We start from the raw sequence: 13,497 nt of genomic DNA, 5'->3' as shown, positions 1-13,497 counted from the left end.
CACACACTCACACACAGACACACACCCACACACACATACAGACACACACACACAGACACACCCACACACACACAGACACACCCACACATACAGACTCACACACATCATACAGACACACCCACACACACAGACTCACACAGACACACACACACAGACACATACCCACACCCACACACACATACACACACACACACACAGACACATACCCACAGACACACACAGACATACCCACACACACAGACTCACACACACACACACACATACACACACACACAGACACATACCCACACCCACACACAGACCCACACAGACATAACACCCACACACACATACACACAGACACACACCCACCCACACACACAGACACAGTCTCACTCTGAGTTCCTTGCCTGTGTAGATCTTGTTGCCCTCGATGATTTCCGGTAAGAAGTAGGAAAATCCCTCAGGTTTCGGCTGGAGTCAGAGACAGGAAGAGAACAATAAACATTAACATTTCCACAATCTCAATTCCTCACTTGTCCAGTCCATGCAGGCCAATGTGCACTTGTCCATATTACACTCTGTGCTCACCCTGGAGTATGGTGTGCTGAGTCTTACAGGTGCAGTGCGGTGTATTGATGCCTGTCATATACTGCGTGCTGTCCTGTATGTGAGACATCGTTACTGTGGTAAACCCAATCCCTGGTGTACTCTCCCACCAACCACACTGCAACCTTTCCTCATGCTCCAACAACTAATGTTCCCAATTTGGTTTCTCGCAATGACTGTCCAGGTGAGTTAAAGACAAAAACATTGACTTTTTGTTTATTTTTGGGACTGTTCAAATTCTGTACGATACAATGAAATTAATTGTTTAAAGTGATTTAAAGACAGTGTACAAGGACAGATCATTAAGAAGCAGGAGCTGCTGCGTCCTGGATGGTGTTGAGCTTCTTGAGTGTTGTTGGAGCTGCCCCCATCCAGGCCAGTGGGGAGTAATCCCTCACCCTCCTGACTTGGGCCTTGTCGATGGTGGGCAGGCTTTGGGGAGTCAGGAGGGGAGTTAGTATTCCTAGTCTCTGACCTGCTCTTGTAGCCACTGTGTTTATGTGGTGTGTCCATTGAGATTCTGGTCAATGGTTACCTCCAGGATGTTGATAGTGGGGGATTCAGTGATGGTAACCCCATTGACTGTCATGGGGCGGTGGTTAGATTGTCCCTTATTGGTGTTGGTTATTTCCTGGCATTGTGTGGTGAATGTTACATGTCACTTGTCGACCCAAGCCTGAATATTGTCCAGATGTTGTTGCATTTAGGTATGGACTGCTTCAGTGTCTGAGGAGTTGCGAATGGTGCTCAACATTGTGCCATCATTGGCGACTATCCCCACTTTCGACCTTAAGATGGAGGGAAGGTCATTGACGAAGCAGCTGAAGATGTTTGGGTTCAGTCGATAAAGTACAGTGTACTGTCCTGTGGTGTACAGTGTATTGTCCTGTGGTGTACAGTGTACTGTCCTGTGGTGTACAGTGTATTGGGATATGGCCCCATGGTGTACACACTCAGTACAGTGGGATATGGCCCCATGGTGTACACACTCGGTACAGTGTGATATAGCCCCGTGGTGTACACTCTCGGTACAGTGGGATATGGCCCCGTGGTGTACACACTCGGTACAGTGGGATATGGCCCCGTGGTGTACACACTCGGTACAGTGGGATATGGCCCCGTGGTGTACACACTCGGTACAGTGGGATATGGCCCCGTGGTGTACACTCTCGGTACAGTGGGATATGAACCCATGGTGTACACTCTCGGTACAGTGGGGTATGGCCCCGTGGTGTACACTCTCGGTACAGTGGGGTATGGCCCCGTGGTGTACACACTCGGTACAGTGGGATATGGCCCCGTGGTGTACACTCTCGGTACAGTGTGATATGGCCCCGTGGTGTACACTCTCGGTGCAGTGGGGTATGGCCCCGTGGTGTACACTCTCGGTACAGTGTGATATGGCCCCGTGGTGTACACTCTCGGTACAGTGTGATATGGCCCCGGGGTGTACACTCTCGGTACAGTGGGATATGGCCCCGGGGTGTACACTCTCGGTACAGTGGGATATGGCCCCGTGGTGTACACTCTCGGTGCAGTGGGATATGGCCCCGGGGTGTACACTCTCGGTACAGTGGGATATGGCCCCGTGGTGTACACACTCGGTACAGTGGGATATGGCCCCGTGTTGTACACTCTCGGTACAGTGTGATATGGCCCCGGGGTGTACACTCTCGGTACAGTGTGATATGGCCCCGTGGTGTACACTCTCGGTGCAGTGGGGTATGGCCCTGGGGTGTACACTCTCGGTACAGTGTGGTATGGCCCCGTGGTGTACACTCTCGGTACAGTGGGATATGGCCCCGTGGTGTACACTCTCGGTACAGTGTGATATGGCCCCGTGGTGTACACTCTCGGTACAGTGGGGTATGGCCCCGTTGTGTACACTCTCGGTACAGTGGGGTATGGCCCCGTTGTGTACACTCTCGGTACAGTGAGATATGGCCCCATGGTGTACACTCTCGGTACAGTGGGGTATGGCCCCATGGTGTACACTCTCGGTACAGTGGGGTATGGCCCCGTGGTGTACACTCTCGGTACAGTGGGATATGGCCCCGTGGTGTACACTCTCGGTACAGTGGGGTATGGCCCCATGGTGTACACTCTCGGTACAGTGGGGTATGACCCCGTGGTGTACACTCTCGGTACAGTGGGGTATGGCCCCGTGGTGTACACTCTCGGTACAGTGGGATATGGCCCCATGGTGTACACTCTCGGTACAGTGGGATATGGACCCATGGTGTACACTCTCGGTACAGTGGGATATGGCCCCGTGGTGTACACACTCGGTACAGTGGGGTATGGCCCCGTGGTGTACACACTCAGTACAGTGGGATATGGCCCCGTGGTGTACACTCTCGGTACAGTGTGATATGGCCCCGTGGTGTACACACTCGGTACAGTGGGGTATGGCCCCGTGGTGTACACTCTCGGTACAGTGTGATATGGCCCCGTGGTGTACACACTCGGTACAGTGTGATATGGCCCCGTGGTGTACACACTCGGTACAGTGTGATATGGCCCCGTGGTGTACACTCTCGGTACAGTGTGATATGGCCCCGTGGTGTACACTCTCGGTACAGTGTGATATGGCCCCGTGGTGTACACTCTCGGTACAGTGGGATATGGCCCCGTGGTGTACACACTCGGTACAGTGTGATATGGCCCCGTGGTGTACACTCTCGGTACAGTGGGGTATGGCCCCGTGGTGTACACTCTCGGTACAGTGTGATATGGCCCCGTGGTGTACACTCTCGGTACAGTGTGATATGGCCCCGTGGTGTACACTCTCGGTACAGTGTGATATGGCCCCGTGGTGTACACTCTCGGTACAGTGGGATATGGCCCCGTGGTGTACACTCTCGGTACAGTGTGATATGGCCCCGTGGTGTACACTCTCGGTACAGTGGGGTATGGCCCCGTGGTGTACACTCTCGGTACAGTGTGATATGGCCCCGTGGTGTACACTCTCGGTACAGTGGGGTATGGCCCCGTGTTCTGTCGTCTCCTGGAAACTGGACTCACCTCTGCTTTAGTTTTCTTTTTTTTTTCTTTCTTGGTCTCCTTCACGTTGCCCTTTTTCCCTTTCTGATTTTCTTTCTCTTCCTCTTCGGCAAGAATCTCCGCCAAGAGCTGGGTTTGGGGTAAAGACAGGAATGTGAGAAACCCTCTTTGGAGAGGATGGTGAGAAGAGAGGAATAGGGGAGAGTGAGAACAAACATTCTGGGGCGGTTCAACACCGAGGAACGGGGAGTGAAGGGTTCAAGGGGAGGAGGATGATAGAGCTAGAAACAGGAACAGGCCACATGATAGAATTTCACTCCAGTTCGGGTTAGATCACCTGGGGTTGGGGTAATTTGTTTGCGAAGATACAGCACTGACCAACTACCTGAACACAGAGAGTCAGGATGAACGGGTCTCCTTTGGGTCAGTGAGACATCAGGGACAAGAACATCAGAGACAGAAGGCACTGTCACCAAATCAGCAGAGGAGACAGAAACCAGGGGAAAGGGAGGTACAATGAAGACAGGAGAAATGTATAAATGGAGATGGAAAGGTGAGGGATGTGGGGGGTGTGAGGGGTGTGAGGGGTGTGAGGGGTGTGAGGGGTGTGAGGGGTGTGAGGGAGGTGAGGGAGGTGAGGGAGGTGAGGGAGGTGAGGGATGTGAGGGAGGTGAGGGATGTGAGGGGTGTGAGGGATGTGAGGGAGGTGAGGGATGTGAGGGAGGTGAGGGAGGTGAGGGAGGTGAGGGAGGTGAGGGGTGTGAGGGGTGTGAGGGAGGTGAGGGAGGTGAGGGAGGTGAGGGGTGTGAGTGTTGTGAGGGATGTGAGGGGTGTGAGGGGTGTGAGGGGTGTGAGGGATGTGAGGGAGGTGAGGGAGGTGAGGGATGTGAGGGATGTGAGGGATGTGAGGGAGGTGAGGGATGTGAGGGATGTGAGGGATGTGAGGTTGAGGGAGGTTGAGGGAGGTGAGGGATGTGAGGGTTGTGAGGGATGTGAGGGATGTGAGGGAGGTGAGGGATGTGAGGGATGTGAGGGAGGTGAGGGGTGTGAGAATGTGAGGGATGTGAGGGAGGTGAGGGATGTGAGAATGTGAGGGATGTGAGGGATGTGAGGGATGTGAGGGATGTGAGGGAGGTGAGGAATGTGAGGGATGTGAGGGATGTGAGGTTGAGGGAGGTTGAGGGAGGTGAGGGATGTGAGGGTTGTGAGGGATGTGAGGGATGTGAGGGATGTGAGGGATGTGAGGGAGGTGAGGAATGTGAGGGATGTGAGGGATGTGAGGTTGAGGGAGGTTGAGGGAGGTGAGGGATGTGAGGGTTGTGAGGGATGTGAGTGTTGTGAGGGATGTGAGGGATGTGAGGGAGGTGAGGAATGTGAGGGATGTGAGGGATGTGAGGTTGAGGGAGGTTGAGGGAGGTGAGGGATGTGAGGGATGTGAGGGATGTGAGGGACGTGGGGGTCGTGAGGTTTTTCAGTTTGGTTAGAAACACAGAACCCAACTGAATATCTAAATGGAGAGAAACCTCAGGGTGGTTCAGTTCAGAGGGACCTGGGTGTCTTGGTGTCTGAGTGTCTGGGTGTCTGGGTGTCTCTGTGTCTGGGTGTCTGGGTGTCTCGGTGTCTGGGTGTCTCGGTGTCTGGGTGTCTGTGTGTCCTGGTGTCTGGGTAACTCGGTGTCTGTGTGTCCTGGTGTCTGGGTGTCTGGGTGTCTGCGTGTCTGGGGGTCTGGGGGTCTCGATGTCTGGGTGTCTCGGTATCTGCGTGTCTTACTGTCTGGGTGTCTGGGAGACTGGGTGTCTCAGTGTCTGGGTGTCTGGGTGTCTGCGTGTCTGGGTGATTGGGTGATTGGGTGTCTGGGTGATTGGGTGATTGGGTGATTGGGTGTCTGGGTGTCCTGGTGTCCGGGTGTCTGGGTGTCTCGATGTCTGGGTGTCTCGGTGTCTGGGTGTCTGGGTATCTCGGTGTCTGGGTGTCTCGGTGTCTGGGTGTCTGGGTATCTCGGTGTCTGGGTGTCTGGGTGTCCTGGTGTCTGGGTGTCTGGGTGTCTCGATGTCTGGGTGTCTCGGTGTCTGGGTGTCTGGGTATCTCGGTGTCTGGGTGTCTCGGTGTCTGGGTGTCTGGGTATCTCGGTGTCTGGGTGTCTGGGTGTCTGGGTGTCTCGATGTCTGGGTGTCTCGGTGTCTGGGTGTCTGGGTGTCCTGGTGTCTGGGTGTCCTGGTGTCCGGGTGTCTGGGTGTCTGGGTGTCTGGGTGTCTCGGTGTCTGGGTGTCTCGGTGTCTGGGTGTCTGGGTATCTCGGTGTCTGGGTATCTCGGTGTCTGGGTGTCTGGGTGTCTGGGTGTCTCGGTGTCTGGGTGTCTGGGTATCTCGGTGTCTGGGTATCTCGGTGTCTGGGTGTCTGGGTGTCTGGGTGTCTGGGTATCTCGGTGTCTGGGTGTCTCGGTGTCCTGGTGTCTGGGTGTCTGGGTGTCTCGGTGTCTGGGTGTCTCGGTGTCTGGGTGTCTGGGTATCTCGGTGTCTGGGTGTCTGGGTGTCTGGGTGTCTGGGTATCTCGGTGTCTGGGTGTCTGGGTGTCTGGGTGTCTCGGTGTCTGGGTGTCTGGGTATCTCGGTGTCTGGGTGTCTGGGTGTCTGGGTGTCTCGGTGTCTGGGTGTCTGGGTATCTCGGTGTCTGGGTATCTCGGTGTCTGGGTATCTCGGTGTCTGGGTGTCTGGGTGTCTGGGTGTCTGGGTATCTCGGTGTCTGGGTGTCTGGGTGTCTGGGTGTCTGGGTGTCTGTGTGCGAGATAAGTGGCTGTCCAGCCCCATCTACGGCACTTTTTATTTCCCTTCCCAGGAACAAAGACACGGAGGAGTCAGTCCAAAACTTTTTCATTCAACTTTGCAAAGTCGGGTGCTGTTCCCAAAGGTACACACACACAAGCATAGTAATCTCCACGCATTATATACATGTATATGTGGGCTGGGTTTACTACTGCTGCCTTGACCAGCGAGTGCTCGGATTCCCCACTGTTTTCCTTATTTGGGTTCTGGTGCCTGCGATTCTTTTATCATTCACTTGGCCAATCAGTGTTTGAGCTTCCCGTTCTTCCCTTATATGGATGATGTTGTACAACTGTGGTTAAGGGCGGTCTCTCAACTATCGAGGAAAGCTGTTACAACTGTTTCATTCATATAAACGTGGGGGAGGTCCGGCAACAGTTTCGAGTGTCTGCTTGTGTTTACTATGAGGTAGAAAAGACTAAAAGGCAGCTAACCGTTTAAAAATTACACTACCCCCTACATCTGGGTGTCTGGGTGCAGGAGTAGCAGAAACCTCATGGTAGAGATTGTAATGAAGATGGTTCATCGTATCTGAGAGTTTGGGGATGTTAATATGGTCCACTCTCTCTGCAACTGGATCCTCAGTTTCCTGACCCACACGCCACAATCAGTGAAGATTGAGGACAATATTTCATCCTCACTAACACTCAACACTGGAGCCCCCCCCCCAGGGGTGTGTACTCACTGTATATACCCATGACTGTGTCACCAAATACCAGACTAATGCCATTTACAAGTTTGCTGATGACACCACCATAGTCAGTGGAATCTCAAGTGGCGGCGAAACAGACTACAGACGGGAGGTGGAAGACCTGGAAAAATGGTGCACTGAGAACAACCTAGCTCTCGATGCCAGCAAAACTAAGGAACTCATTACTGACTTTTGCTGGGATGTTACTCATGCCCCCCTACACATTAACAGCACAGAGGTGGAACTAGTGGAGATCATCAAGCTCCTGGGAGTGGTCATCCACAACAAACTTTCTTGGACTCTTCATGTGGACGCACTGGTTACAAAGGCCCAACGTCTCTTCTTCCTCAGGCAGCTGAAGAAATTTGGCATGACAGCAAATACCTTTACCAACTTTTATAGGTGCGTCATCGATAGCATTCTGTCTGGATGTATCACTACCTGGTATGGCAACTGTACCATTCAAGATCGGAGATGGTTACAGAGAGTGGTGAACTCGACCCAGACGATGACAAAGGCCAACCTCTCAACTATAGAATCTATCTACCAGGCCCGCTGTCAAAGAAAGGCCACCAGCATTCTCAAAGATCCATCACACCATGGCAATGTTTTTTTACAACCTCCACCGGGGAGAAGGTACAGAAGCTTGAACACACACACACAAGCAAGTTTCGTAACAGTTTCTACCCTACTGTTGTTAGGATACTGAATGGACTCTCAAACTCCAAACATTCGCCTGTCCCTGTGTTTTTGTTTTTGATGATGTTTCCCTAGTATTTATTATCGATGTTACTTAACTCTGTGATCTGCCTGGATTGCTCATAAGACAAAGTTTTTCGCTGTGACGAAAGTGGGCACTTGCAGATGCGGCTGGAGATCAGAGTCTAGATGAGAGTGTGGTGCTGGAAAAGCACAGCAGGTCAGACAATATCCAAGGAGCAGGAAAATCAATGCTTTGGGCAAAAGTCCTTCATCATTCCTGATGATGAGCTTTTGCCTGAAACATCGACTCTCCTGCTCCTCGGATGCTGCCTGACCTGCTGTGCTTTTCCAGCACCACACTAACCCAAAGCTTTTCACTGTGCCTTGGAACACGTGACAATAAATTAAATTCAATTCAGTTCAATCAGGGAGCCCTGGCTGACTGACAGAAACAGGAGTGTCAGGGGTTCTGTTCACTCGGAGAGCTGGCTCTGAGGGAGCAGGGACTCTCTCCGTGTTAATGAAGGGGAACATTGTGATGGCCTCTGGGGAGTTATTTCACCAGTCTGCAGGAACAGCAGGTCAAAAGGAAGGCAAATGCAATTCTGCCATTTACTGCAAAAGGAATAGAGTAGAACAGTAGGAAAGTGTTGTCCAGGCCTTTGGTGTCCAGGCCCCTGGAGTTCAGAGTACAGGTTCAATCTCCCTCCATTGGGACGCAGCGAGGTTCTGAGGAGATTCACTCGGTTGAGTGGAGATGAGAGGTTTACCATCTGAAAAGAGATTGAGCAGTTTAGGCTGATCCTCAGTGGAGTTTGGGAATTAAGACAAATATTGAGATCTAATTGAGGTAAAGAAGAGGCTGAAGGGGATTCAAAAAGTAAACACAGAGAGACAATTTCTTCATGTGGGGCAAGTGAGAACAAGAGGTCATAGTTTGGGAGATAAGGATTGACAGATTTAAGACAGAGCTGGGAAGGAAAATCTTCTCTCCAAGGGTCGTGAGTGTGGAACTCACTCCCCAGGGTGTGGTGGGTGCTGGGTCATTGAGTAAATTTAAGGAGGAGACTCTTGGAGAGTTTTAATCAGTCACGGGGTTGAAGGGTTATGGGGAGCAGACTGGAAAAGGGGAGTCGAAGCTAAGCTGAGATCAGCCCTGACCAGATTAAAGGGCAGAGCTGAAAATGTGTTGCTGGAAAAGCGCAGCAGGTCAGGCAGCATCCAAGGAGCAGGAGAATCGACGTTTCGGGCATGAGCCCTTCCTTCAGATTAAAGGGCACACCAGGCTAGAGGGGCTGAATGGTCTACATGGAGTTCTTGGAACATGGAGCAGAGGACAGTGCAGACCCTTCGGCCCTCAATGTTGTGCCGACCCCTTATCCGACTTGAAGATCAAACGAACTGACAGACCCTTCATATTTTAGATTCTCATGATATTCGAAAGAGGATTTGGACATCACTGGTGGGGGCCAGCATTTATTGCCCGTCGCTACTTGCCCCTTGAGTAGGTGGGGCTGAGTTGCGCTCGAGCAGACTATGTACTGTAGTTTGACCCACAATGTTGTGAGGCAGAGACTCCCAGCAGGTTGACTCAGTGATCTCCATCGGTCACTACCTTCATCGATGGGTAAAAATATCACAATGACATTTCCTAGAAACTTCCCACTGAAAAGGTGGTCTTACCTGCTCAGGGGTTTTCTCAGCAAAGATAATGTCTGAGCCTCCCTGTTCCACGGTGGGATAGTCCGGGAACTTTCCGGAAGTGTTACTGTGGGCACAATGCAAACAGAGTCAGAGACAGAGGGAGGGGCTTCTGCAGGCACCTCGGATAGGTCAGGAACTGAGCATTGTCCACCAATCACAGCACCAGAGGGTCAGTGCTGAGGGAGTGGGCACTGTCGGAGGGTCAGTGCCGAGGGAGTGGGCACTGTCGGAGGGTCAGTGCCGAGGGAGTGGGCACTGTCGGAGGGTCAGTGCTGGGGGATTGCCGCACTGTGGGAGGGTCAGTGCTGAGGGAGTGGGCACTGTCTGAGGGTCAGTGCTGAGGGAGTGGGCACTGTCTGAGGGTCAGTGCTGAGGGAGTGGGCACTGTCGGAGGGTCAGTGCTGAGGGAGTGGGCACTGTTGGAGGGTCAGTGCTGAGGGAGTGCCGCACTGTCGGAGGGTCAGTGCTGAGGGAGTGCTGCACTGTCGGAGGGTCAGCGCTGAGGGAGTGGGCACTGTCGGAGGGTGAGTGCTGAGGGAGTTCCGCACTGTCGGAGGGTGAGTGCTGAGGGAGTGTCGCACTGTCGGAGGGTCAGTGCTGAGGGAGCGGGCACTGTCTGAGGGTCAGTGCTGAGGGAGTGGGCACTGTTGGAGGGTCAGTGCTGAGGGAGTGGGCACTGTTGGAGGGTCAGTGCTGAGGGAGTGCCGCACTGTCGGAGGGTCAGTGCTGAGGGAGTGCTGCACTGTCGGAGGGTCAGCGCTGAGGGAGTGGGCACTGTCGGAGGGTGAGTGCTGAGGGAGTTCCGCACTGTCGGAGGGTGAGTGCTGAGGGAGTGCCGCACTGTCGGAGGGTCAGTGCTGAGGGAGTGGACACAGTCGGAGGGTCAGTGCTGAGGGAGTGGGCACTGTCGGAGGGTGAGTGCTGAGGGAGTGCCGCACTGTCGGAGGGTGAGTGCTGAGGGAGTGCCGCACTGTCGGAGGGTGAGTGCTGAGGGAGTGGGGATCTCGGTGTTGTGGTTTTGTTGGGTTTTTGTTGAAGTGCCTGGTTATAAATGTTTGAATCGTTTCCCTGAGCTGAGTGATGGGGAATGGAGTTTGGTGTTTGTGAAGTTGTTGACGATGCAGAGTGCTGTGCCTTACTAGCACTCGATGAACCAGTGTCGGATTTGTTCTCGATATGTCTCCTTTATTTCTGGGCCCTCTGTGTCCATCACTGTTTGTTTGATGACAGGTTGAGCTTTCTCATATTCGGCGCGGTACTGCTCCTGGAGAAGGTGATGACTGTCTGCATTCTCTTTCGCTTTCACAATCACTGCAGCTGTCTTGTTGGTATCTTCACCGGGAGCCTGGGAGGGAGAGAGCCACAGTCAGAGAGAGTCACTGACCCTGACCAACCATCATTGCCCACATCACACGAAGCCACACCATCCCAGCCCTGTTAACCTGTCTCCTCTCTGTGTGTACACACTGTCCCGGTGTGGACAGGATGCCAGTAGCTGTCCACATAACGTGGGTATACTCCCACAGTTCTGTTCTCTCACTTTGCTCTACTATCAAACCATTGAAATGATCCAGCACAGAAGGAGGCCATTCAGACCATCTTGCTCATGCTGACCCAGAGACATCCAGATGCCCTTTCTCGTTGTATCTTACTGCACATGAATCATCACTGTGTAGCTTGTAGCATTACGGTCAATTTCAGGTACCTCTCCAAAAGAGTTTGGGGTCTCTCCCTCCATCTACTCGGACAGTGAATTCCAGACACCCACCACCCTCTGTGTAAAAGTGTTTTTTCCTCCTGGCCCCTCTGATCCTTCTGCCATTGAGCTTGAATCTATGACCCCTGGCTTTTGATCTCTCCACCAAGGGAAACAGGTTCCTCCAGTCTATTCTATCTCTACCCCTCACAATATTGTCTACCCTAATCATGTTGGCTCTCAGCCTTCTCTATCCCAAGGAAAACAACTCCAACCTCTCCAATCTCACCTTGTGACTACAATTCTCCAGCTCAGGAAAACTTCAGTCAATCCTCTGTGTACTCTCTCCAGAATTACATCCTTCCTGTAATGTAGTGACCAGAACTGTACACTACCTCCAGTTGTGACCTCACCAGTGTCTTGTACAGTTTCATCATTATATTCCTCCTTCTGTATTCTATACTTCCCCCAATGATGGAGAGCATGCTATCTGCCTCACTGGTCTACCTGTACTCCTAGCTTTAGGGACATTTGCACTTGCATTGCAAGCTCTCTCTCAGTATGGTTCTGTTGATTGTGTCTTCCGTTTGACCTCCCTAAAAGCATTACCTCAAACTGATCAAGAGTTGAACTCCATTTGCCACTTGCTTGCCCCCTCCATCAGTCCATCTACATTATTTTGGAGCTTAAAGCCATTCTCTACATTAGTCACTTTTGTACCATCTCCTCCACCCCCCCCCCCCCCCCCACCCCCCAACCATGTTCAAGTCCAATCTTTTTAATATAAAAGAAGTTCCCAACACTGATCCCAGTGGATCTTCAAATAGCTTTCTATTCGCAAGGCATCGAATATTACCCTTCATTTTCTGTTACTAAGCTAACATTGGATCCAATTAGACATATTACCCTGTATGCCATGGGCTTTTCCTTTATTGACCAGTCTGCCATGTGGGACCTTGTCAGATGCCCGACTAAAACCCATACAAGCAACATCTGCTCCACTACCTGCAGTGAAACTCCTTGTCACTGCCCAAAGAATTTGATCAAATGTGTAACGCACGACCTTCCCTGAACAAAGTCAAGCTGACTATCCCTGACTATCCCTGACTATCCCTGACTATCCCTGACTATCCCTGACTATCCCGTCAAGTTCCAACTGACCATTTACCCAATCTCTCAGGATTGATTCGAACAATTTACCCATCACTAAAGTAACACTAACTGACTGAGTAGTCTCACAGTGTCCTCACGTTCCTGTACACTACAAGAGCAGGTCAGAGGCTGGGAATCCTGCAGCGAGTAACTCACCCCCTGACACCCCAAAGCCTGTCCACCACCTACAAGGTACAGTCAGGAGGGTGAGGGAATACTCCCCATTTGTCTGGATGGGGACAGCCCCAACAACACTCAAGAAGCTCAACACCATCCAGGACAAAGCAGCCATTTGATTAATATCCATAAACACCCCCTCCCTCCCCACCCACACTCAGTAACAGCAGTGTGTACCAGCTACAAGATGCAATACAGAAACTCACTAAAGATTCTCAGACAGCACCTTCCAAACACTTCCATCTAGAAGGACAAGGGCAGTAGGTACATGGGAACACCACCCCCCGAAGGTTCCCCTCCGAGCCCCTCGCCATCCTGACTTGGAAATATATCACCTTTCCTTCACTGTCACTGGGTCAGAATCCTGGAATTCCCTCCCTAAGGGACATTGTGGATCTACCCACAGCACATGGACTGCAGTGGTTCAAGAAGGGAGCTCACCCCCACCTTCTCAAGGGGGTAACTAGGGACAGGGTAATAAATACTGGGCCCAGGCAGCGGCACCCACATCCCAAAAATGAATTCAAATTAAAAACACCATTGCGGTACACTCACTGTCCTGGGTCACACTGTCCCGGGTCACACTGTCCCGGGTCACACTGTCCCAGGTCACACTGTCCCGGGTCACACTGTCCTGGGTCACACTATCCCGGATCACACTGTCCTGGGTTAATCACACTGTCCTGGGTTAATCACACTGTCCTGGGTCACACTGTTCCAGGTCACCCACACTGTCCTGGGTCACACTGTCCTAGGTCACTCACACTGTCCCGGGTCACACTATCCCGGGTCACTCACACTGTCCCAGATCACTCACACTATCCCGGGTCACACTGTCCCAGGTCACTCACACTGTCCTGGGTAACTCACACTGTCCGGGGTCACTCACACTGTCCTGGGTCACACTGTCCGGGGTCACAGTGTCCTGGGTCACTCACACTGTCCTGGGTCACACTGTCCTGG

At 52.4% G+C, this 13,497-nt stretch overlaps 1 protein-coding gene across 1 annotated transcript in view; it reads right to left on the bottom strand.

The window, feature by feature from the left end:
- Positions 1 to 13,497, bottom strand: part of LOC140476712 (dynein regulatory complex protein 11-like) — a 248,546-nt gene that overhangs the window by 54,294 nt on the left and 180,755 nt on the right. Inside the window, exons 2-5 of the mRNA XM_072569531.1 lie at positions 10,649 to 10,854; positions 9,489 to 9,573; positions 3,613 to 3,720; positions 376 to 453 (exon numbers count right to left, since the gene is read on the bottom strand). Of these exons, the coding sequence (XP_072425632.1) occupies positions 376 to 453; positions 3,613 to 3,720; positions 9,489 to 9,573; positions 10,649 to 10,854 (477 nt within the window). The remainder of the gene's footprint in view (positions 1 to 375; positions 454 to 3,612; positions 3,721 to 9,488; positions 9,574 to 10,648; positions 10,855 to 13,497) is intronic.

This window comes from Chiloscyllium punctatum, chromosome 5 (genome assembly GCF_047496795.1).
Source record: "Chiloscyllium punctatum isolate Juve2018m chromosome 5, sChiPun1.3, whole genome shotgun sequence".
NCBI classification, from domain to species: Eukaryota; Metazoa; Chordata; class Chondrichthyes; order Orectolobiformes; family Hemiscylliidae; genus Chiloscyllium; species Chiloscyllium punctatum.
The sequence above is the reverse complement of the archived record's forward strand: the minus strand, read 5'-3'. Positions and strand labels throughout refer to the sequence as shown.